The sequence below is a fragment of the Cynocephalus volans genome, chromosome 3 (genome assembly GCF_027409185.1).
Source record: "Cynocephalus volans isolate mCynVol1 chromosome 3, mCynVol1.pri, whole genome shotgun sequence".
Lineage (NCBI taxonomy): Eukaryota > Metazoa > Chordata > Mammalia > Dermoptera > Cynocephalidae > Cynocephalus > Cynocephalus volans.
In genome coordinates, this window is record NC_084462.1 from 34,203,485 (window position 1) to 34,230,250 (window position 26,766).

The 26,766-nt window shown below is 40.7% G+C and overlaps 1 protein-coding gene across 3 annotated transcripts in view; it reads right to left on the reverse strand.

The window, feature by feature from the left end:
* NIPSNAP2 (nipsnap homolog 2) overlaps nt 1-26,493 on the reverse strand; it is a 28,433-nt gene extending 1,940 nt beyond the window's left edge. Inside the window, exons 1-9 of one of the 3 annotated variants that reach the window (XM_063089856.1) lie at nt 26,375-26,493; nt 17,840-17,979; nt 17,710-17,755; nt 14,845-14,939; nt 14,476-14,546; nt 13,485-13,625; nt 12,628-12,659; nt 4,676-4,770; nt 685-768 (exon numbers count right to left, since the gene is read on the reverse strand). In XM_063089856.1, the coding sequence (XP_062945926.1) occupies nt 685-768; nt 4,676-4,770; nt 12,628-12,659; nt 13,485-13,625; nt 14,476-14,546; nt 14,845-14,939; nt 17,710-17,755; nt 17,840-17,979; nt 26,375-26,466 (796 nt within the window). In that variant the 5' untranslated portion in view covers nt 26,467-26,493. The remainder of the gene's footprint in view (nt 1-684; nt 769-4,675; nt 4,771-12,627; nt 12,660-13,484; nt 13,626-14,475; nt 14,547-14,844; nt 14,940-17,709; nt 17,756-17,839; nt 17,980-26,374) is intronic. The other 2 variants (XM_063089857.1, XM_063089858.1) reach the window with 2 other exon arrangements.
* Nucleotides 26,494-26,766: the final 273 nt, after the last annotated feature.

The window sequence follows — 26,766 nt, forward strand, 5'->3', positions numbered from 1 at the left end:
TAGATAGGGAAAGTCTAATTTATCAAATTAAATTTCAAAACTCTTTTTAATTGACATATTAAGTTATGCTTTTGGGAGCTGACAATTTTGATGAGAAAGGGCAAGTTTAGAAAAAATGTTATTTGTGTAATAATTTTCAGAGAATACGAGGGTACTTCAAAAAGGTAATAGAGGGCCGAGCCCGTGGCGCACTCGGGAGAGTGCGGCGCTGGGAGCGCCGCGACGCTCCCGCCGCGGGTTCAGATCCCATATAGGAATGGCCGGTGCACTCACTGGCTGAGTGCCAGTCACGAAAAAGACAAAAAGAAAGAAAAAAAAAAAAAAAAAAAAGGTAATAGAAAGATTTGTATTATCTTTCAATACTATTTTTCCATGAAATTTTTGAACTAACCTTGTATAGAAATTTACAAAAAAAGGTGATGATGTAAAGTTTACACCATTCGAGGGTCTGAAAACTATATCAGAAACATAGATACTTGAAAGAATAAATATTTTTTATTGAAAAAAAAGTTGTGTAAGTATTAAAGAAAAAATTGACTATCTCCCCTCCCACCAACCTTATAATTAATTCACCATCTCAGCAACATACTATTAAAAAAAAAATACCTATTAGCTTCAGGGAGAAAGAACATAATTGAAATAGTATGAAAATAATCAAATAGTTTGCACCTGTTGAAATATTACCTGTATAGTACACCAACTCCTCCCAGCCGTGCTTATGCCATGCTGCATTGCGAATGTCTTCCCTGGTCTGAAGATCCTTGTAAGCTTAAATATAACCACACAAAAGAAAGACTTAAGTGAGATGTAATGCACTACAGTTCAACAGTACATCCGTTAAGATACTGACTTAGCTGGTCATCTAGTTTTCTCAGAGACTACTTTGAGCATTTAGTACAGAACTGAGAAAACTGTGTGCTCGTTAATATGAGCAAAATGATATTAGGCCTTGTGGGAGAAGCAAAACAATCCTCTCTAGTGAATCCAAGATATATCTTTACAAACCAAGTGAAACTCTTCAATAACATGTTAAATTCATAACTAGAAATCATGAGACCACAGATAAGCAATATCAAATTTAATCTTGCTCAACATTATAAAGTGCTACACAGATCTGGGTGAGAGAAGGTGTTCAATGCAGCAGAGAAAGAGCTGAGCAAAGGCCAGCCCAAGCCTGCTGAGTGCTGTGGTGAAGGCGAGGACAGAATCCATGAGGGGAACTGGGAGGCGGCCGACGAGAGCTGCCTGGAAAGTGTGATTTGACCAGGTTGTTCCTAAAGGTTGGCAAGGACATCACTGACATACAGGAACGCCAAGAAAGGTGCTCCAGGCAGAGGGGCCAGCATGGTCAAAGCGTCACATAGGCCTTTGGTGTCATGTGGTACACTTCAAAAGGTGTCTCCTATGCATGCCTTGGTTTCTGATTCCCAATCTGGGCAAGTTCCTTTCAACTACTCACCAGGAAAATGCCTGCTAGCTGTCTCGGTCTGCAGTGTCGGTCAAGACTAAAAGACTGCCTAGGTCTAGTTTGTTTCGGGACATACACCCTGTGCTACAGGACTTCCTTCTTCCTATAAGAAAACCTACTCCTGTAGGCCTACCAATTTAACTATCTAAAACCAAATTTCCCTCTACACAGGTTGGGGAGGCTTTTTAAGTTTTAATTAAAAAATGTTTTTATGGTGGTAAAATATACATAACATAAAATTTACTACTCCAACCATTTCTAAGTGTATAGTTCAGTGGCATTAAGAGCATTCACTGTTGTGCAACTCCTGTTTCCATCCATCTCCAGAACTTTTTTTATCATCCCCAATGAAAACTCCGCATCCATTAAACAATACCACCATGTCTCCCTCCCCCATCCCCTGATAACCTCTGTTCTAAATTGTCTCTGTTGCTCTGTTTATTCTAGGTACCTCACCTAAGTGAATTCATACAATATTTGTCCTTTTGCATTTGGCTTTATTTTCCCATAATGTCCTCAAGTTCCATCCATGTTGTAGCATGTACTGAAATTTTATTCTTTTGGCTAAATACTGTTTTATTGCATGTAAATTCCACACTCTGTTTATCCATTCATCTGTCGTAGACACTTGGGCTAGGGAGGCTTTTTAAAGATGGTGCTTGAGGGCCAGCCTGTGGCTCACTCGGGAGAGCATGGTGCTGATAACACCAAGGCCATGGGTTCGGATCCCTATATAGGGATGGCCGGTTAGCTCACTGGGTGAGTGTGGTGCTGACAACACCAAGTCAAGGGTTAAGATCCCCTTACCAGTCATCTTTAAAAAAAAAATAAATAAATAAAGATGGCACTTGAGGATGCTCCTGACTGAGGGTGGTGTGGGAGCAAGGCCACGAGCCCGGCGGGGGAGGGATGGCATCAGGTATAGGGCCAAGAGGAGGCCTGCTCTGCTCTGACCCTTCTTGGAGCCAGACACACTGAGGCCTATGCCTGGCTCTGCTGCTGAAGAGCTGTGGGTTCCTGGCGATTTATCTACCACTTATGAGCCACAGGAATCTCATCTGGGGGGGACAGTTGTAAGGATCGAAGGTGATGATTTGTGTAAAAGTAAAATAACCAACACCTGAGAGGTGCCTGCTAAGTCTTGGTTCTCTTTCTCTAAAACAAATGGAAACCTGAGGGTAAGTTTTGGGGCAATTGAAAATTCATGTTTGCATATCTCAATACTTTTTCCTATAAAGTAGGAAGTGGGCAGTGGATATTTGGGACACTGACTGGGGTCAACAATGGACACCTTGGTGTGAAAGGAAGGTGGAGAAAGGGACTGAAAAGACACAAACACACTGCAATGTGGCCCCTCATGGATGCTCACGCACTGCATGGCTCCTGGTGCCTGTGCCCCTGAAGGGAAGAGCATCTTGGCGACTCCTCCTCATCGTGCTGCTGCTCTGTGAAGCCTTGGGTCCCCCCCATGGGACAGAGTTAAGGGATCTGCCCTGTGCTCCCCACAGCCTCAGTGAGAGCTCTTCCACTCATGCCAGGTGCCTGCCCGTTTGCAGTTCCTTCGCCTGGGAGTCCCTGCCCAGACCCGCCACAGGTACTGATGTGAACAGAGTGCGTGCCTGGCTTGACTCCCACCAGAGTGCCAAAGCACATGGTGACAGGCAAGCTTCCTCCATCTGCTCTGACCCATCAATTCCTGGGCTCATCCACGCACAGGGAGGTCCAGGAGGGTGAGCAGGAGCCGGGGGTCTGACTTTTCAGTTTATATCCTCTAGACAGAACATATACTATTTCTGAAATAATAATAAAAACTACTTCACCCACACCTCAAATCCCTAAAGGTTAAATTACATGTAGTATAATCTCAAAAGTCAGGGAAACGCAGAACACATTAAAGATTGTTTCTAAACCTACTACATTTGAAAACTCTAATACTGATAGGGTTGAACCTCAGCTAGCTAGAAAACCCAGCCCTCCAGGACGGTGCTGCCCGTTGGTGTTCTACGGAGCTGAAGTTGCGGCATCTACCATTCAGTGCAGAGGGAAGATCAGTGTGGGGGGCGGAGCTGAGCACAGGAGCCTTGGCTGAAGGAGTGATTGCTGAGAGTGAGGATGGGTCTCTTCCCCAGACTCTACAGGAAGGGTTCCAGGAGCACAATGTAGAAACTATTTTTGCCTCAACTTACCCCTTCAGACTTAGGTTCCATTTAGCCGGTCTGTACTATTTGTCGTTTTCTGAGTACTTCTTATAACCTCCTGTCTCCATCACGGTTCCAGCCCTTCCCTCCACCATCACCTGTCAATTCCATCTAGCTCCTGAAGTGTAGCTCACATTCTTTTATGATTTTCCCCAAGTACAGGTAATTTTATATCCTTTCATGTCTCCAGAGTACCCTGAACCAACTCCCCATGTTACCTATCACACACTGCCTCACGCCATGGTTATTTATTCGTTTGCTTTATTCCTTGTTAGACCTGTCATTCCTATCTCTGCAAACCCTGTGAGGCTAACACACAGGGCAGATGGAGTCTCAACACTTGTTGAAAGCAAACAGGTCAAACCAACAGCTCTCAGTTTATTGATATGGCCTGGAAATTAATTATGCTTTTCCTTTAACTTTAAAAAACTTTTACAACTGTGCCCAGAATGTGCTGGCACTATTATCTGAGCTGTCACTGAGATGCAGCTCCTGTGCTAGCAGAGAGAGAGGCACGAATGGCCACAACTGTGACACCCAGCACAACACAAGGCTCCGGGTGCTCAGGAGGAGAGTGACATGTACTTGCAGGGAGCGGGTAACATCTGAGCCAGGCCTTGGGAGATACCAAAACGGTGCCTAACAAAATTGGGTGGTGATAAGAAAGGTGACAAGAGAAGGGCTTCCGGGAAGGGCTGTGGGAGCTGCCTCTCTGCATAAAATGCAGGCCTGCCTCTGCGGCAGTGTGGGAAGTTGGTACAGAAAGGCAGGCTGGGACCACCCGTGAAAGGCACTCCGTGGCTTTGTCACCCTCTATCTCCCACAGCTGACTGTGCCACCTCTCACTCCCATCCCCATCACACTTCTCATCACCAGCTCAGCACTTGCCACACCTGTGATGCTCAGATCTGCTGTAGCGTTTAAGGTGACTGACTGACTCATTCCACTGCCTAGTGCAACTTACTTACTAATGAACTCTTAAGTCAAAAACAAAGGAAAAAATACACACCCCAGAGGTGATGCACCATGTACAGTTGCCCAATCTGAGAGAAGAATCCTCCCACTGCTTCGTTACTGTCCTGTCTGAAGCGAATTGCACGAGCCCTGTAAGAGAAAAGCAGTGTTCAGATACTGAACTAGGCAAGTTAAAAATCAGTACACTCATCTCCAAACACGGCAAGTTGTTCAGACTGAAGACTATTTTTTAATGATTATCAAACTATCAAATGCAGTTATTTTAATGTAAGTAAAATGTAAATGCACATGTATGCAGCTACAATAACTTCTGTGAGAAGTGTACGGTATTTAGTGATTGCTAAAAATACAAACAGCAATTTGAGAACAAGTGCTGGAGCTGCTGATTCTTGACATAAAGTCCAGGAAACTGGCAGAGGATAGGACTTGTCAACTCAAAAAGTGAGGGAAAGCTGGACATAGAACACCCAAGACGCACAAGAGTGCTGCATACGAGGCAGGCAGGGGACCACCCTGGGTGGGTGCAAAACGGGTGAAGGGCTCACACCTTTGCAGAAGCAGACGGCAAGCTCTCAAGCATCGTAAGAGGGACTCTGCAGCCTCCTGGACAGTAGCACAGGAAGAGCCATGATGACGGAGCTCCAGACCATCACTACCACCGTTAGACAAAGCTGCCTCTGGTTTTCTGCTTTTCTTTTTTCTTTCTTACCAGAGCAAACCATTGGGAAGATAAATACCCAAAGGCATTCACTATGTACTACATATGGAAGAAAGTGCAAATACACATTGTGTCTATGTGTATAACATAAAACTGTGATTAAACTGGTTAAAATTGAGCACTTGTCTTAAACTTTCTTCTTTAAGATTTCCTGCAGCAAAAAGTATCAGCTCTTTAATTTAACCACCTTCTTTCCTTCTCACATCAGGTACTTTATTTTTATATTTAATGATGCATATGAATTCCTAAATGTTTAAAAGTGTCTATTTTTCCAAAAGCAGTTTTCTAGAATTAAAGACAAAAAAGGAACGGGCTTCAAATGATGTAGAAGAAGCAGTTAGTCTACCGAGACGTTCCACACATGGGTTACCCAGTAAATTTATTTCAACACTGCCCAGGCTCTGGCCTAAAATCACCTTAGCATCCCAGAGTTGATAGGACTTGGGAAGACAGATTCATTCTAATTCATTTAAAAGAGCTGGAGATATATAAAGCAGGACACTATTCTACTAATATTTACAGTGAGGACAGAACTCTCCAGGGACAAGTGCCTGAGTTGGCTTGACCAGTGTACTCTCTTACTGGAGGCAATCCTCATCGGCACTGAATCATGGGCACACTGGAGTCTGGAATCAGAGCATCTGGCTGTGAATGGTGGAGCCAGCCTCCTCAAGGTCACATTTAACACCTCTGCTGTCACCCTCCATGAGCTCAGTGCCACAAGTGGCCTGCCCCAAGCCTTCAAGTTCCTTTGTGGTAAAGGAGGGATCTTTTGCTATTGCCCTCATGTTACACACAAATAATACTAAATTCTTTAACCGTACATTTAGAATTAAGAGATCAATATCTTCACAAAAATTTACAAATCTGATCGGTAAATTATTGAAATCAAGCAAATTAAAGTGCATTCTAACTCAGAAGGAATAAAACTGTCTTTCATTGATAGTGATAAATATTCCAGATTACTTATTTCATTCTGAATTTTGCTAATTCAGTTATGGTAGACAAAGAAAACATACTTGCCTTAGACTGGTAATAATCAGAAGCGTTTACCGAAGAGGAGAAGACCATCTTAAATAGTTACCTATGTGCCAAAATGTAAATTGAGTGCTGAACTGGCTTTGTAGATTGCTTTTTAATTTTTTTAAATTAAAAAAAATTTTTTTAAAAGATGACCAGTAAGGGTATCTTACCCCTTGACTTGGTGTTGTCAGCACCACACTCTCCCAAGTGAGCTAACCGGCCATTCCTATATAGGGATCCGAACCAGTGGCCTTGGTATTATCAGCACCACACTCGCCCAAGTGAGCCACTGGCCGGCCCCGTGGATTGATTTTAAATAACTGTTTTTTTTTTTTGTGACCAGTAAGGGGATCACAACCTTTGGCGTGGCGTCATCCGCACTGCGCTCAGCCAGTGAGCGCACCGGCCATTCCTATATACGATCCGAACCCGCGCCCACAGCGGGAGCACTGCTGCGCTCTCAACGCCGCACTCTCCCGAGTGAGCCACGGGGTCGGCTGTTTTTTAAATAACTGAATAACCTGAGTGCGTCCCTGTGGATTTCATGGTGGGCAAGTCTTAACTAGTAATACGCAAAAATCAAACTAGTGAGTGATCCTATTCTGTAATAAACTAATTATTAGTTATAGGTCAAAAACAAAAGAACAAAAAACATAAACAAAAATCCGTGATAAAATAGTATATACAATAGTAGTACGCAATCAAATATTTCTTAGTTTTCAAATTAAAAGAAATTCTAACTTGCCTTATTTAGCCTTTGATGATCCAAGAAGGAAAGATTCATTAGAAATAAAGATCATAGAACCATTTGTGTGAGATGGAAGAGATCTTAGAAATTATTTAATGCAAAGCAAGAAATTTCATAACTGAAAAAGGACTAGTCATGAAGCATAAAGAAGTTTCAGTCAATGGAGGGCACATGGGACAGTGGTCCCATAAGACTATAACAGAGCTGAAAAATACCTATTGCCTAGCGACATCATTGCCATTGAAGAGCAACATTGCAGTACTCATGTGTGTGTAGTGACGCTGGTGTAAACAAACCTACTGCGCTGCCAGTCATACAAGAGTGTAGCACACACAGTTACGACAGTACATGTACTTTTTTTTCCGTTTGGCTTTTGGCGGCTGGCCGGCATGGGGACCAGAACCCTTGACCTTGGTGTTATAACACTGTGCTCTAATGGTACAAAATACTTGATGACAATTAACAACTGTGTTACAGGTTTACGTGTCTACTATATTATACTTTTTATCATTGTTTTAGAGTGTATTCTTTCTACTCATAATATAAAAAAGTTAACTGTAAAACAGCCTCAGGCAGGTCCTTCAGCAGGCATTCCAGAAGGTGTTGTTACCCTCGGAGAGGACGGCTCCATGTGTGTTATTGTCAATAGACGATCCTGACACCGGGTAGGCCTGGGCTAACATGTGTGTGTCCTAGTTTTCAACAAAAAAATTTAAAAAGGAAAAAAATAAATAAATTTATAAAATAGAAAAACAGCTTATAGAATTAGGACATAAAATATTTTTGTACAGCTGTACAGTGTGTTTGTGTTTTAAGCTAAAAGAGTCAAAAAGTTAAAAAAATTTTTTTTTAAGTTTATAAAGTAAAAAAACTACAATAAGCTAAGGTTAACTTATTATTGAAAAATATTTTTATAAACGTCGTGTAGCCCGTGTGCAGTGTCTAGAGTCTAGAGCGGGGCCGGCACTGTGCTGGGCTCCACGCTCACTCTGCACTCACTCACCGACTCCCTCCGAGCAGCCTCCAGTCCTGCAGCCTCCATTCGTGGTGAGTGTCCTATACCGGTGCACCAGTGTGAATCTTTTGTACCGTATTTTTACTGTACCTTTTCTATGTTTAGATGCATACTTACTTACACTGTGTTACAGTTACCTACAGTATTTAGTACAGAAACACGCTGTCCAGATTTTGGCCTAGGAGCCATAGGTTACACCCTACAGACTAGGTGTGTAATAGGCTATATAATGTAGATTTGTGTGAGTAAATCTATGATGTTCACAAAATGATGAAATCCTCTAATGATGTACAGAACATATCCCCATCATTAAATGATGCACGACTGTATATAAGTTCAAAGTAAGTAAAAGCAATAGGTTCTCATTTATGGTTTTTTTTTTTTTTTTTTTGTTCTTTTAATTTTATTTCACAGTTCTCATTTAAAGATCAAGAAACTAAAGGTTGGATCTGTCAAGTAACCCACACCCGAGGCTATTCCCCAACCACACATGGCCTCCCACATTGTGGGAGAATGATGCTATGAAATGCCAGCTTAAGAAACGGGCACAGCAAGTTTCCAAACAAAATGTTAAGAGTTAACATAACTACCTCAAAGACATATACAGACACCTCCTCCCCAAAAGAAAAACAGAAAAAAATTAATGGATATATTTCAAGGAAAAAATGCTCAAAATCTTTTGTTGAATTAGATATCCTTTTATACTTCAAATTATTTTAGGAAACTATCCCAATGTTTCAAAATTAAAAATATTCTTAACTACCAAAGAAATACCAAATTGCAGAAAGTATGGAGACTGGAAAAGAAGAAAAGAACACCATCAAACCCTAAATATCATTTTTTTTTCTTTCCATTTCCTATTCCAGGCACTGACCAACAGCCAATAATCTATTCTTATCTTCTTAATTATTGAGGCTTTATATTGTTATATATTTTGTTTCTGTTTTTTCTATTATAATAGGATTTCAAAAAAAAACAGTATTAAATCAGAACGGTAAAAGCTGGCATTTTATTACTTGTGTAATGAGCATGCTTCTTGTGTTCACCATTAGGTAACTGCTGGGAGGAAATAAATAGATTTATCATTTCTTTTTTGTTTGTTTTTTATTGTCAGCTGCCTGGTACAGGGATCCTCAGAACTCTTGACCTTGGTGTTATAAGCTTCCCCCCATCCCCCAAGCTTTGTCAATTAAATCAGGGCCAGCAAACTATGGCCCTCAGGCTAAATCCCACCCTCTGCTGATGGGCATTTGGGTTGTTTCCACTTTTTGGCTATTATGAAAAATACTGCTATAAACATTCATAGGCTGGCCTGTTAGCTCATTTGTTTAGAGCAAGGTGCTGATAATATCAAGGTCAAAGGTTGATCTCACACCAGCCAGTCAACTGCCAAAAAAACCATAACAAAACACAAACCCTCCAAACCAAACCAACCAAACAAAAAATACTTGTATATAAATGTTTGTGTGGATGTATGCTTTCATTTCTTTTGGATAGAAAAGTAGGAGTAGAGTTGCTGGGTCATATCGAACTCCATGTTTAGCATTTTCAGGAACTGCTAGACTATCTTCCGAAGTGCCTGTACCATTTTACATTCCCATCAGCAACATATAAAGGTTCCAATTCTTCCACAATCACACCAACACAGGTTATTATTATCTGTTGTTTTAGTTACAGCCATCCCAGTGGGTATGAAGTGGTATCTCATTGTAGTTTTACCTTGTATTTCCATAATGACTAAGGATGCTGAGTATCTTTTCATGTACTCATTAGGCACATGAAATCTTCTTTGGTGAAATGTCTATTCAAATCCTTTTCCCATTTACAAAAATTTTTAAAAATTAATTTTATTTAAAAAAATTTTATTTACTCATTTTTTATTGTGGTAAAAACAATAACATTAAATTAACTGTCAACCATTTTTAAGTGTACAGTTCAGTAGCATCAAGTATATTCACGTTATTGTGTAACAGATCTCCAGAACTTTTTTATTTTGCAAAACTGAAACTGTATACCCATTAAACACTAACTGCCTCTCCCCCACCCCCCGCCTAGCCCCTGACAACCATCTTTCCATTTTCTATTTCTATGATTTTGACTGTGTTGGATGCCTCATATGAGTGGAATCATGTGCTGTCCTTTTCTGACTGGTTTATTTTACTTAGCACGATGTCTTCAAGGTTCATCCATGTTGCAGCATGCAACAGAACTTCTTTAAAAAAAATTTTTTTTGTACCAGGTTCCACCCCAGCAGGCTAGAACTTCTTTCTTTTTTAAGGATGCATAATAGTCTATGTACTTACTCATTCATTTGCCAATGCACATTTGGGTGCTTCCACCTCTTGGCTACTGTGAATAACGCTGTGATGAACATGGGTGTGCAAACATCTTTTCAGAATCCTGCTTTGAATTCTTTTGGATATTATACTCAAAAGTGGGGCTGCTGGATCGTACTGTAATTCCATTTATAATTTTTTCGAGGAGCCTCCACAGTTTTCTATAACGGCTGCACCATTTCATATTCCCAACAACAGTGTGCAAGGGTTCCAATTTTTCTGCATCCTTGATCTGCTCTTTTGATAGTGGCCATCCTAACGGGTGTGAGGCATTACCTTATTGAGGTTTTGATTTGCATTTCTCTTATGATTAGGGAGGTTGAGCGTTTTTTCATATGCTTGTCAGCCATTTGTGTATCTTCTTTGTAGAACTGTCTATTCAAGTCCTTTGCCCATTTTTTAATTGGGTTGTTTGTATTCCTAAGCTGTAAGAATTCTTTATATATTCTGGATACAAGTTGCTTATCAGATATATGATTTGCAAATATTTTCTCTAAGTCTATGAGTTACCATTTAAATTTTTTAAATGATGTCCTTTGAAGGAGTTTTTTAATTTTGATGAATTTTAATTCATCAATTTTATTTTCTTCTGTGGATCATACTTTTGTGCTATATGTAAAACCTCTTTGCCTAGCCTAAGGTCACAAACATTTTCTCCTATGTTTTCTTCTAAAAGTTTTATATTTTAGCTCTTACATTTATGTCTATGATTATTTTGAGTTAATTTTTATATATAATATGAGGTAGGGGTACAAATTAATCTTCTTGCAAGGATATCCAGTAGTCCCAGGATCCTTTTTTGAAAAGACTATCCTTTCCCCACTGAATTCTTGGCACATTTTCAAAAATCAATTGCTTATAAATGTAAGGGCTGATTTCTACACTTTTAATTCGACTCCACTGATCTGTATGCCTATCCTTATGCCAGGACTATACTATTTTGACTACTCTAGCTTTGTAGTCAGTCCTCCAACTCCGTTTATCTTTTTCGATGTTGTTTTGGCTATTTTGGGTCCTTTGCATTACAATGCGTGCTGAAATTTTGATAGGGATTGTGTTGAACATACAGATCAATTTGGGGAAAAATTGGTATTCTGCTACTCAAACTAAGAAGGAAAAGAAGCAACCATATTACTGAGGTGCTCTGTTTATGGAACAAAAGCAACATTTCAGAAAAGATAACATTTAAGAAGTATATAAAATAACCTCATGAATTACTGGTGGCATTTTTTTTTTTTTTAAGAGAGTCCTTATCTTTTACAGATATATACTGAAATATTTATGGATGAAACAGTGTACTGTCAAGGATTATTCCAAATAATCTTGGTTGGGGGATGTATTAGTCCGTTTCTGTTGCTTATAACAAAATACTTGGAACTGGGTAATTTTTAAGAAAAAAAAAAAATTATTGCTTACAATTTCTGAGGCTGGGAAGTCCCAAGTCCAAGGAATACATCTGGTGGCGGAGACAGTGACCCCTCACATTGCAAGATGGTGGAAGCAGAGAGCAGAGACAGAGACAGACTCTCCTCTTCTTTTAAAGCCCTCAGAATCACACTCCTGACCACCATTATTAACCCATTCACTACTGCATGGTCCTGCAATCCAACAAGCTCTTCAAGGCTCCACCTTTCAATTACCAAAATAGGATTTTCCATCCTCTTAATAGTCACAGTGGGTGCTAAGTTTCTAATACTTAAAACCTGGGAGACAAAATTCAAGCTTCAGTGAATTTTAGGGGGACATAATTCAATCCACTACAAGGGAGTTAGATCTAAATAAGATTGGCCATGTGTTGATAATTATTGAAGGTGAGTAATGGATATGGAAGGAGGATCCATCATATTATTCTCTTGAGTTTTGCATGAATGAAAAATTTCATACTAAAAACATCAAACAAAACAATAGTCTAGTGTCAAATTATCCTCAGATTTTTTTCCTAGAATTTATACCATGGCCTAAGATAATCTGTTAATAAGACTTGGAAGCTCAGCTGGACTTATAAACTCAGCTGGCCAGTTAGCTCAGTTGGTCAGAGCATGGTGCTTATAACACCATGCTCCAAGGTTCGATCCCTGAACCAGCTAGCCACCAAAAAAAACAAAAATGAAAGACTTACAAACTCACCCTTCAGTAATAAACTCACCAGTAATTGCCCCATTCAATCATGGTTCCTGGCTGAAAAAAGATTTAGATTTTGGTTTGTTAGTTCTTCTGGGAAAAATTATGGAAAAATTCAGTATAAAAAATACCAAGTGACAAAACTAACTTAAAAATTAACTTTTAATAATGTGGGATGTAATAAACAGTAAAATCTAACAAAATATTATTATTCACTGAATTCCTATCCCATAGAGGGATTGTTATTTTACGGTTTCATATGAGAAGACGAGATACACACAATATAAGAGTAAGTCATCCACTTATGGTTATCAAAACCACATGCAAAACAAACAACCAAAACCACACACAGGCCCAATCCTTCAGATGCATGAAGTGGGTGGGTACCCATTAAGACTTTATTGTGAAATTTTTAAAAATTCAATTTCAAAAAATTCAATCTTGTTCAACTTAAAAAGTATATTACTTCATTTTTTCCAGTGTAAAGGTGATTATTAGATCACTGAGATCTAATACAGTGCTTTATAATTTGTTCACTGGTCACGCTGTTTATTAGTTGCTCTAATTCTACTATGGTACGTGCCATGTATTGCACCTAGTCCTGCATTTTAGCTTGTTTCCCTTAAAAATAGAAATGCTATTTGGAAAAAAATCAAATAGCAAATTATGTATTAGAAAGAACTTAGCAGAAGAGAGAAAAATGGGAAAGAAAAAAAGAAATAAGACGAGAAGGAGTGGGCAGGGAAGAAAACAAGTCACATGAAAATGTAATGCTAAACACACATCACAGAGAGTACATTCAGGTTTTGTTGTCAGCGTTAGAATGCTTGTGTTGCTTCACAGAAGAACGAGGAGACAGTTAACTCGCATTTCAGTACTTACTCGAAGTTGGTAAGACCTGAGTTCATATATGTTAGGTCCTGACCGTGGGACAGGCTCATTCCAGAAACTGAATTCCAATAGCAGCTGATTCTTCCTAGAAAGAAGCATGTCGCTTCTTGCCTTACGAAATTCCACAAACTCCTTTAGGTAAAAAGAAATGTGATCATTAAATCTTCTAATATTTATGTTTAAACCCACTTCAGTAACATTTTATGTTCCTACAGAGATGTTATAAATAATGTAATCAACAGATCTCCACTGGCCTGAGACAGTTCCAGTTTACATCTGCTGAACCAGCTTAATGACTAACAACATTCCCATTTACTCTCAAAATTGTCCAGATGTAGATGACAATCTACATGGTCATCCTAATTATTTACACAATGTAAAAATCTAAAAAAACCCAAAAAACAAACAAAAAAAACCCTAAAAATAAAACAAACAAACAAACTGACAATGTACACAAATTCAATTTCCTATATTTTTATCTACCAACAGTGCTTGACAGTACATCGATAGAGGTGACATGGAGACTACAAACAGCAGATAATTCAAGAGCCATTTATACTTGTCTGGGAATCTATACAAAAGATTTTCTTTCCTAATGATGTATGGCTACTGAAATCCTCTCTACTAAAATGCACCTATTAGTGAAGGGAGGGGTAGGATAGCAAAGTCAACCCAAGGTAAAGAATACATTGTGGCTAACAGTTCCTAAAGTCGACATGTTAGGTAATCTGGGGCTGATTGTGTCTACCACACTGATTTACCAGTTTCAAAGTACAAGTGACTTTCACAATAACAACTGTTATTTTCATAGTATCACGACTGGTGACTTTAAGTTGAAATACAACTTCAAGAGTCCAAATGATAACATTTCTACTATGAAAAACGAACAGTGTACTAACAAAAACTGTTTAGTCATTTAATTCTGTATTAACAACTACTATATCATTAGTCTGAATAAGTGAACATTTTTCAAAATCATTACCTGATTTTTTCTGAGTTTATTCATGACTTCCGTGAGGGCTGGATAGCCACCTTCATATCTCCAGAGGTGAACTGAAATACATTTTAAAAGATAGTATACTTTTAGAGTTCCATGATACTCTTGCCTTGAAAATATTCTAGGTATGCACAATGTTAGCACAGTACAAAACTGTAACGTGCCTTGTGATGGCCGGTAAGTTACACCACAAAGTTTCAATAAGAGATTCAAACATTAAAAGCAATACAAAAAGCAGTTTTTGCAATTGGAAAGCTTTGATTACAAAAACAAACATTAAATTAGAAAATTACTTAAGTGGTTACAGTAAGGCTTTAGGAAGAAGTGTTTATTCCAAAGACTTCTGCTTCCTACCAGCTTGATCCTGCTCGCCATACCACGTGTTCCAAGTTCCCACCAAAGAACAAGGGTAATGTTTATCTTCATGAATCTTTGGCAACACCTCTTGACTTAAAGAAAAGAAATAGCAGCACTAATTAAACAGCAACAAAATTTTACCAGGTGGACAAAACATAATTAGTAACAGGAAAAAGACCACCTAGTCTGTGTTCTAGCAACTGACCTTAGAACATATTTATGATGATAAAATGGCATGCAGAATTAACCTGTTATCTGAATTCTATAGTACTCTAACACCCCACTTATCAGAAGCTTAGGTTTCTGATACCTTAACTATCTAGAAGAGCTGTAAGCAAAAATAATTAAGATTCCAGGAGCTATGGGTCTACTATCTGCCATTTCAGGAAAAAAAAAAAAAAAGGAACTACTCAGGATTGTGATATTTATAAAAGCTAAGTTTTGGTGGTTCCAAAGATAGGATGAATGAGACATGGGAATAGTAGAAAAAAATATGGATGAAATAAGAAAGACAAAAAGGGAATACAGAGGCAGACAATGGGGTAGCACAAGCAGGCAGAAGTAACAGAAGAGAACAAGCTGGTCTCAAGGAAGCAGGAAGAAGACAGAGCTAGAACACAGCACAGTACGGAAGCAACCCCAACCTCCGACAGTCCCAAAGGGCATCAGAAGCCCTGGCAAGGCCATGACAGGCCGTGGCAGGTATTAATTTAACAGAGGTGTCAGATCAGAGCTTGGGTCCATGGAAACCCTCCTATGGTATAGATTCTAATGTACAGGGAAAGGCAAAGGGAAGAGACACAACTACTTTATACCAAGAGAAAAGCTAAAATAGAAAAATTATGATGAAATACACACTACAGACTCAATAATGGATGCAAAAGAATACCAAGGGTCAAAAATCAAACCTGTTTCAATTATTTGCTGACATTGAGTGATACTACGCTAGTAGCCACCACCAGATGCAGGGGCACCAGGACCGGGTGTATATGAATAATTAAAAGAGAAAAGCTCCAAATGTCCCCAGCTGAAAACCGTATGTCTTTATGTCCCAGTATAATAACCACACCACGTGCATTTTTTTGAAGGGTGCCATTTACTTTTTAAATTAAGGTCTGATATTAAACACTCCTAATGCATAACCCATGAATGTTCAGAAATAACGTGGCACTGATGAAAATCGGGGTAAGAAAAGAGTAGGGAAATGAAAGTTGGTTTCTTTTTTTGCCACATGAAACGAGCAGGAAGTAAGCATCCCTGAACTGGAGCCAATGAAGAGGAAAAGGTCAGTACAAATGACCCAGGGAGGGTCCAGAAAGGGGCCAGGGGCTTGACAATGCGGACTAGGTTCTACACCAATACAAAGTCACATATGGATTTGTAGCCAATCCTCTTTGTTGGGAACCCCAAACCTGCTCTTGAAAGCCCTGGCCTTACCTGAATGGAGGTGTAAGGCAGGCAGTACTTGTACCCAGAACTGGGTGGGCTGGGTAGAGAAAACAAAAAGTGTGATGAAGGAGAAAACAGAACACAAGGAGATCAATCTGACAAATATCTGAGTAATGGGCAACAGGGCTGGGTGGAAATGCAGGCACAGCTGCGAGCCCAGAAAGGCAGTCAGAAAGGAGGCTACCTGTGAATGGGGCTTGATGGGCTTGGAGAGGGAGGTGCAGAAGGAAACAAGAGAAGGTCAAAATACATGTCAAATGAAGAATGCTTGGCCCTTAGTACGTAACTCATCAAAAAGAACCAAGGAAAATGTTAAGCAAAACACGGTGAGTGACACACAAAGGGATGTTGGAAGAACAAAGTGATTCCACCTGTTGAGTATGAAGTGAGAACAAGACATCCAAACAGAAACATGAACAGAAATCACAGACAGGAGGCGAAGTGTAAAAACAGGACAGGAAAGATCATCCAGGGAGACATCAGCATAGAGAAAAATCTCATTTTATGAGAGAAGACTTAGAAATAAACATCTGCTTTGTCTTAAGGCGTTTTTAAATAAAGAGAAATGTTCTGAGGTGAGCAAGAAATTCTGTGCTAATTTCACGAACCATCTCCAAAGATAAAACAAGGTTTATGCTTCTGAAAATTATGCTGATTCTGCAAACAAAATCATTTGTTTTCTTTTGCAAGTAGAAGATAAAGATAAAATAATACTTTTTCATTATATTTGCTCACAACTGATCATTAAAATACTCTCTGTGTTAACTTGATTAAGAATGGATGAGCTTAACTTTCCCTTTGGTCTTAAGGTTCACAAATTCTTGAAGAGAATATTCATCTCATACCATATGAGAACTGGCCACAGGAATTTAGATCCTGGAGAATAGAAGACTTGGGAGTAAATGGTACCTAAGAGGGTACTTCAAAAAGTTCATGGAAAGATAATTCTATTTTTCTACCAACTTTTTGAAGTACCCTCATATGTTCAAATACGTATAGAACTTACAAGTGGAAGTTTTACTTAGGAGTGAAATTGGAAAACAGTGGAGATCACAGGAACATGTGCTCTGATTCTCAACACTCAAAGCTGTCCAGAGATGGAATCTCTCTAAGCACAGGCCGGCAGGAAGGTCTGCAGAAAGGACTCAAGCCCTGGATGAGTAGATGGACCAGATGGCCTTGTAAGGTTCCTTCCAACCTTCAGAGTCTAGTAACATTCTAAAGTCCGATAGACTGTGTGACGATTTAGCTGTGTGAGTGCTTAAAACCAAAATGCTGCTGACCCACAAAGGGCTCAGTTTAAGAGCCTCTGAACATTCAGCTTTGCTAACAAGTGTTAGCAAAGTGTTGCTGAACCAACAAATATTAAAATCATTATTTTTCCCCAAGTAAAGGATAGTTTGGTATACACACCAAATTTTGTTGTATGCTTCTAGGCATTCCGGTTTAACATTGTGAACTGAAACAAAAGAAAATTCAACGATAAACTTATGAACAAAGGGGGAGACAAGCCAACTATGAAGACAGCAAACCTCTCACTCACACTGTAATTTGTACAGACTGCTTGTTTCCTTTTTGGCTAGGAGATTAGAGTGAGCATCCTTTCTTGGATCAACTTTCCGGACAAATAAGGATTTTAACCAGCTGTCTTCTCGAGGTCTGTTATTGGAGGATGTCAATCTCCTATGGAACAACAAATACAATAATTTGAGTCCTATCAGATTTGCAGAGACTCTACTTTCTTTAGGTAATATCACATAGTACGTTGTTTGCATAAATTCACCAATCCTTCAGCAAGCATGCCTATTCTAGGCACTATTCCAGACATGGAATACCATAAAATGTCTGCTTTCCACAATGACAGCATACCTTCTAAACAGCAGGAGCAGAAGAAGATGTAAAAGTAACTTGTGGCACTCCTGAGAGAGTTTCTGGTTTATCTCTGCAATTTGTAGTATGTGTTTTTTCCCTCCTCCAAAGCAATTTTTTTTGGGGGGAGGGGTGGCTGGCCAGCATGGGGAACCAAAAAAAGGTAATTTTTGACATAGAAAATATATACAAGGATACTTAAAGTAGTCAAATTCATAGAGATAGAAAGCAGGTGGCAAATACCAGAGGCTGGGGGAGAGGAGAATGGGGAGTTAGTGTTTAATGGGTACAGAGTTCCACTTTGGGAAGAGGAAAACGTTCTGAAGATAGATGCTGGTGATGGTTGCACAACGATGTGAATATACTTAATGTCATTAAGCTGTAAACTTAAAAATGGTTAAAATGGTAAATTTTGTTACGTATATTTTACCAGAATTAAAAAAAAGACTTGATTTGGAAATAGCAGTGATAGTTGTACAATACTGTAAATGTAATTAATGCCACTGAGTTATACACTCCAAAGTGGTTAAAATGGCAAATTCTATGTATATCTTATACACATTTCACCATAATAAAAAATGTAAAAAAAAAAAAAAAGGAAAATAAAATGAATTCTTTCTTTAAAAACTTATTTTACCCCTGAACTAAATTAATTTTAGAATCAAGATTTTTATTTTTATTTTTATTTTTTTAAAAAATTAATTAATTAATTTTTTTGTGTGTGACTGGTAAGGGGATCGCAACCCTTGGCTTGGTGTCGTCTGCACCACGCTCAACCAGTGATCGCACCAGCCATCCCTATACAGGATCCGAACCCGTGGCGGGAGCGCCGCTGCACTCCCAGCACCGCACTCTCCCGAGTGAGCCACGGGGTCAGCCCTAGAATCAAGATTTTTAAATGTCACAAAAAGTGAAGAATACAAATTAACACATGATTTGCTAATTTTCATCTTACAGCTGAATTTTTACTACACATGCTGTCAGAAAGTGAGGATAAATTTGAGTTAGTAACAAACTGTATTTTATTTTATTTTATTTTATTATTTATTTATTTATTTTTTAAAGATGACCGATAAGGGGATCTTAACCCTTGACTTGGTGTTGTCAGCACCATGCTCACCCAGTGAGCTACCCGGCCATCCCTATATGGGATCTGAACACGTGGCCTTGGTGTTATCAGCACCACACTCACCCAAGTGAGCCACGGGCCGGCCCAACAAACAGTAAGTTAATCACAAATTTTTAAGTGCACACTAACCTTAACTCCTATATACTTGATAGTGGGAATACAAATTGATATAACCTCCCTAGAGGGCAGTGTGGCATTATCTATAATAAAACTAAAACTGCATATAACTTTTGGCCCAATAATTTCACTTGTAGCTATGTCCCACAGGCAGCTATGTTTAGACAAGTGCACGCACAAAGCTGAATGCACAAAAACGTTCATTACTGTCTTGTTTCAAATCTTCTCCTGCTATAGGCAATTTGGATATCCATTAATGTGGACTGGTAAAATAAATTAGGAAATACCCCAAATCAGAAAATATGCAATCATTAAAAAGAATGAGATAAATCAACAAGCACTGATGTGCTGACATGCTGACATCTCTGAGATAAATTGTCGGGGGAAAGCAGGCACAGGACAGCACCGTATACACACACACCAAGTAAACTGTCAGTAGCGATTACATACGGGGAATGTGACTGGGCACGAGGTGGGAATAAAGATTTTTCATTTTTGTTGTATAACCTTCTGGATTACTTGAAATTTTCTATACACATACATTATTTTTATTTTAAAAATTAGCTAAAATATCTAAAAGTGCATGTTTAGAAATCCTTCTATAGGTAAGGTAATTCCCTGTAACCACTGAAAACAAGATTTTAAAAATTAGAACTTGGTTGAGACTCATTCTCGTCCCAACTTCATATAACCATGATCATATGACAAACTGTGTCCCTTCATTTTCTTCATTTTTGTTCAAATTTATGTACAGTAAAATATACTTTTTTTGTATACAGTTCAAGAAGTTCTGACAAATGCATAAAGTCATGTAACCACCACCATAATAAGATATGGAATAGTTTCTTCACTCCCTAAAATTTGTCCTTTTATAATCAACCCCTCTCCCCACTTCTAGCAACCACTGCTTTGTTCTCTGTCCCTATAGACTTGCCTTTTCCAGAATGTCTTATATGAGGAATCATAGAGAACATGGCCTTTTGAATCGGCACCCTTTCTTTCTGCACAAGCCCTTTTATAATTGTGTACCATCAACTCTGGCCAGGGCTATTCCTGCATACTCTTTATAGTTTTGATCTCTGATTCACACATAACTTATTTTCTGCCCTTTCCTAGATCGTGCCAGGAGCAGTCACGTGCTGGGATTCCAAATGGCCAACATAAATGCTCAGGATCTTCGCCAGTGCTTCAAAACAAGGTCGGGATGCAGACAGGACAGTGTGAACCTCTTCTATAGAAATACTAGAAGTGTTCTTCTGATTTTCTGCAGACTACTTCTAATCTGTTTAGCAGGCTTGCTTAAGGACACAGACACCACCAGGCAAATATGTAAGAGGTAAAGAGAGAGTTACCCCAGGTATTAAGGAAGGGGACTAGGAATTTAAGCAAAGGCCACAAAAAACTCTCATGAGAGCAAATTCCCCATTGCTTTATGAGATGAACATGTGGATTGCACATTATAACCACACTAATTCCTATTCTTATTCAACAATGGCACTTCAGAAATTACAGCACTCTAAATTTCATGTTATATTGGCAATCTTTTTCTTTTTTTGCTTAATAAAATCAACTTGCTGGGGCTGGCTAGTTAGCTCAGTTGGTCAGAGCACAGCCTTATAACACCAAGGTCATAAGTTCAGAACCCCATAGTGCCCAGCTGCCAATTAAAAAAAAAAAAAGTCAGCTTGTTACTTTATTGAATAAACATCACAGAGCAATATTCTCCTCATAAGATGTTTCTTTAATTTAAAAACCAATTCATAGGATATTGTCTCAAATACCTAAAAATCAGATTAAAAGATTTTCAAATGATGTGAATTTACAAATATACAAACATCAAATATACAAATATAAAATTAACAAGAAAATGCTTTCTGTAAATAATGATCAAGAAAGATAAAAGAAGTTTTTCAAACCCTTGAAAGATTAAAAAGCAGCAAACTCACATTAAACAAGCAAAATAACAATACCAGTATATGCAATTTTCTTGTAAGTTTATTGGATAAAACATACAGCCCTAAATGGTGTTTGTAAAAAGTTGAAGATTATTCTACTTTGCTTTTTACTATATGTTAAGGCTGGCTGGTTAGCTCAGTGGGTTAGAATGTGGTGCTGTTAACACCAAGGTCCAGGGTTCTATGCCTGTACTGGCCTGCCACCAAAAAACAAAAAATAAATAAAGTAAGAAATAATAAAGTAACCACAACTAATAGTTTTTAATGTATCCTTACAGGAATGCATAGACAAGCATATACTATATGTACATAAGAGGGTACTTCAAACAGTTCATGGGAAAACAGAACTTTTTGAAGACTCCTCATATATGCTGATTTTCAGTTTCTATGGCATTCAGTACTTTATAAGGGAGCATAATAAAGAATTTATTGGCAGGCTAAGTCTGGAGGTCAAAAAATCTGGAGGCCAAAGTAATTTTTCTCCTCCTCTTTAGAACTCAAGGGGATTAAAAGTTAATAAGCATACACTTCCTGTTAGAGACTGAACTAGGCAGTTAGTCTATGTAATCTCATTGAATCCTCAAAACCACCTAGCAAGGTAGGTATTAACACATTTTAAAGATTGGCTCAGAGAGGCTAAACGGCTTGAGTTAAGAAGTAGCAAAATAAAAGTATGAACCGAGATTTAACTACAAAATTCAAAATATTCTCAATAATAAGGGATGTCTCCCAAACAGAAATCTCCCCAATTAAGCATTCATTCCATATTTTAATAATATCAGAAGGATTCACCTTAGGATTAGTAAAATGAGGTAAGGGACAGGAAATGCTTTATAAACTAAATATGCAGAGTAGTGGATGAGACTAAGAAAAAGTCAAAAAAGGATACACAAACTCTGAGTGGGGTTTGCTTGTGAACTTAGGTAGCAACTGCCTTGACAAATGAAAACATCTGGCCTAGTATTACCCCCAACTGACTGTCAAGCTTTGAAATATTTTGAGTGTCAGGTGACCAAAGCTGCCTAATGTGCCTGGTCCATTAAGTCCTTCACGCCAGATCATGGAAGGAGCAGAGGAAGCTATGCCAACAGCTGCAAGTGAGGAGATATGGGCTGGGCCTGGAGTCTCTACCGAGAGTGACAATCACCAAGATCAGGAGACTTTATAATATTATGCATGTTGGGTGGCACCTTACAGAGGGTAGGGTACAGAACAGCATATTCTAAAAAACATTCCATTCATTTCAAATAGAATGAGCATTATGTGCCCAGCTCTGTGGATATAAAGACAAACCAGATGCCAAACCTGTTCAGTCTCATGGGAAAAACCTATCAGTAAACAGCCAGAGTGATCATGGATACTGTAGACTTATACATACACGCATTGTGCACTGTGGGAGCTCAAGGGAACAAACCATCAGCTGGGCTGGGAGGAGTGAGAGGGATTCCAGTAGAGACGCAAGACAGGTGGACAAGGCAAGCGATAATCTAGTCAAAGGGAACAACATGTACTAGGGCACGGAGCCATGAAACTAAATGGCATATTTCTGGAACAGCAAAGAGTTCGGTAAGGCTGGAGAACAGGGTGTGGGAGGACAGGGAGAGAGATAATGAGAGGGCAAAGAGGGTGGTGATTAGGCTCTTGTGCCCCATGCCTTTCAGCTGGACTTTGTCTTGTACACGGTGTAACAACACCAGGTTTTCACAAAGATCTAAGTGTATAAAGCAGCCTGGCAGTGGTATGGCAGGTGATTGCAGCAATAAAGGCAGGGAACATGGCTCCTGGGCTCCCTGCTGGCTGCCATGGCCCGCAGCAGCAGCTGACAGGACAGACCTAAGGCTGGTCCTGGGCTAGGATGATGGCAATGGGGAAGAAAGATAAGGAATGCATTCAGAAGATACTCTAGAGGTGAAGAGGATAAGGCACAGGTGACCAGACGGGGAAGATGGTGCTCTGGTTTAGTCATAGCAAATAGAAGAAAGGAAACATATTTAATGTTGAGATCACAGGACGAGGCAGCAGTACCACAGTGGGCATGTGACCATCAAATATTTACTGATTGCACTGCACGTGCCAGGCACCGGGCCAGGCAGAGGACACAAAGATGAGTAAACCTGGCCCTGACTCCACAGAGCTCAGTTTGCTGGTGGGAACAAGGAGACAAACACAATTGCAGCCCCGTGTGAGATACGCTCTTTGTAAGAGACACAAGGTGGTAATTGGGGCTAGGGTGGGGGCAGAAGAACTGAAGTCTAAATTAGCCTGGGGGAGACATGGATCAGCTCTCTGAAGAAGTACCTGTTGAGCTGAAGTCTTGAAAGATGAGGAGCAGTGTGTCAGGTGGATGCCCACGGGAGGAAGACATTCTAAGCAGAACTAATATCTGCTAAAGCCAGGAGTGTGTGAATACTGCAGAGTGAAGTGAGGAAGCACAGCCTGGGGAGGGGGCTGAGCTGAGCAGAGCTAAGGAAGATGTGCTGGCAAGTTTAAGACAGGCTGAGTCTTCCAGAAAGACTTCTCTCCTTTTGAGACTGAACTTGCAAGGTCACCCGCGACACCCCTATCGGCAAATACGGTTTTCTTCTGTCATCTGAACCTTTTAGCAGCATCTGGCACAGCTGACCACTCCCTCCTTGAAATATCTGCCCCTGGGCACTGTCACATAACAATGACCTCACTGGCTGCTCCCTTTCCCATATTCATCCTGCAAATAAATGTTGGCATATCCCAGGGCTCACTTTTCAGCCCCCTCTGTATCCATACCCTCTCCTCAAGCAACCTTATCCATTCCTATGGTTTTAAAAAAGTTTGATTATGAAAAATTTTAATCAACTACAAAACAGTATAATGAAACCCATATATCTATCCACATTTATCAGCATTTATCATTCTTATATGCTGACAACTCCCAAATGTTACCTGCAGCGCAGACATCTTTGAGGAGTCACATAGCTGGCAGCCTATTTGGCTTTGCCATCTGAATAGCACACAGCCTTCTCACACTTCAAGTTCTCAACTGCTCTGGACCCCTGCCCCCCATTTTCCCCACCCCCCGAATTACTAGTAAGCTCCTGAATGGTCTGTGTACTGTATTCATTGAAATTTCCCAACAGCCAACAGTGCCTGGCACATGTGGGCACACATATATTTACAGAACAAATGACTTAGTAAACAGCACCAGCATCCACTCAGTTGGCCATAACCCTTCATTCTGTCCCGTCTCCAAAATCACACTGATCTTTTAAAAACTCAGATCAGATCAGTTCGCACTAGAATTTGTAACTTTAAATGTCTTCCACAGCTCTCAGAATAAAATCCAAGCTCTCTAAGGTGGCCTGCAAGGCCTGGAATAACTGGCCCCTGTTCCTTGGCACCTCTTCTCTAGCCAGTCTTCCCTTCACTCCTGCACTCCAGCCTCCTAGACTTTTCTTGGGTTTCCCAGTATGCCTGCTTTCCCAGTATGACTCCTTCCCACTGAGGCTTTCTCACATACTGACCCTTCAGGTCTCAGCTAGATGTCACTTTCCTGGAGAGGACTTACATGAGCCCACACAGAAGGTTCCCTAGTTTTCTCTCACAGTGCCCACTTCAATCTGTAAGTCTGGGTGGGTTTTACCTCTGCCACAGCTTCCTGGTGACAGTGACTATGGCTATTGGGCCCCATTGCATAGAACTTCAAGTACATCATACGAATTCAACAGCTGATAGGATTAGCGAATTAACTGGGCCTAGGCTGATACCTAGAGAAGGCTCACAGTCAGGACAGACTGGAGGCCAGGAAGGAGTAGTCAAAAGGAACAGGGGAACCCAAGACAGAAATCAAAACACCAACAGGTCAGATATAAGGACTCCTGTGTCAATAGCATTTGGCCCCAGCAAGAAGTGGGGGTACTGGGTAGAGCCAGGTCTAAATTTCCAGTTTACTACCTTTGTGACTTTGAGCACTTTAAGTAAACATGTTAGGTGAATACCTTCAGTATCAACTGCCACTTTTGGAAAGAACAAAATGTGAATTTCATGGGCTCATATCGCTCGTGTGAAAAAAAATAAGACACAGTAGATGCTCAATAACGATAAAACAAGTTTATTAATAAATTAACTTGGAAACATAAACATCAAATTTAAATACTTCGGCTAAATTTAAACAAGTTGGACATCGGTCCTAGGAAGGGCACTGGGCTTTAAGCCTGACAAATTCAGGTTCAAATACGTTTCCTGGTTATGTGTCTCTTGCCCTCTGGGAAGTTCCGTCTCATCTCTGAGATACAGATTCTATTATTTACTTCTTAAGATTGCAACTAGAATTAAATTAAATAAGCTGTATTATATAAAGGTCCTTGGCCCATAGTAAGAGTTTAACAGTTCCTTCCCTTTTAATTGTCACCTATATTTTCTAGAGGCTATTTAATAATAATCTTTAAAAAAACCCAAAAGGCAACATTTAAATGACCTAAAATAAAGTGAAAGAGAAAGCAGATGATGGGTAATTAGAATGGGCTTTGGTTTCTGAATGTGGAACGTGGCACGTGGAACTGTGACAACCCATCACCGAACCCAACGAGGTTAGAAAAAAACGTTTAAACGTGAACCCGACGCCTAAATACTTGGTGCAGGTGACTGCGAGCACTTCCAGAGCCACCACCTGCGGGAGGTTCGGTCACAGGCTGCAGGCAGCGCGCACGCCTCCCCCCACGCCCACTCTGCACCCGGGCCTCGCGGGGACGACGCGCTAGGTCACCTACCTCACGCCACCTACGAGGCAGCTGTCACCGCTGTCACCGCGGGCAGCTCTGGGGCCCGCGGCCTGCGCTTTCGGCCCCGGGTCGCGCCGAGCGAGGTCCCTCGGGCCGGGCCAAGCAGCGGGAACCCTCCCCTGCGAGGGCGGGGCCGCCCGGCCCGTCCCCCGCGACCTTGAGCCCCGCGGCCGCCCGCACCCCGGGAGGCACCCGAGCCCTCCGCCCCGCTGCGGCCCCTCCCGGCCGCTCCCGGAAAGGGCGGCGCTGCTCACCGGAGCCCAGGCTGGAGGCTGCAGGGGGCGGCCCGCCGCAGGAGGCCGCCGGCCCAGGCCGCTCCGCGCGCGCGAAGGACCCGCGCCGCCATCTTGCTCCGGCGCCTCGGCTCCCGCCGCCGCTGACGCCGTCGCCGCGCGACCCCTCCCCGGCCGGCCAACGGGCGGGGCGGGGCGCCGGCCGCTGCAGCGCGCGCCGCCGCCGCCAGGGGGAGCGCGAGGCCCGAGGACGTCGGCCGGGAGGCGCGCCCGGCCGGGGGAGCCGATCCCGCCGTGGGTGTGCTGGGGGAACAGGGTCGCGGCGAGGACGCACACACGAAGATCCGGGGAGGAAGCCCCTCCCGGAGGCCTTCTGAGGTTTGCTCCACGTGAATAAATTGCCATTTCAAAAA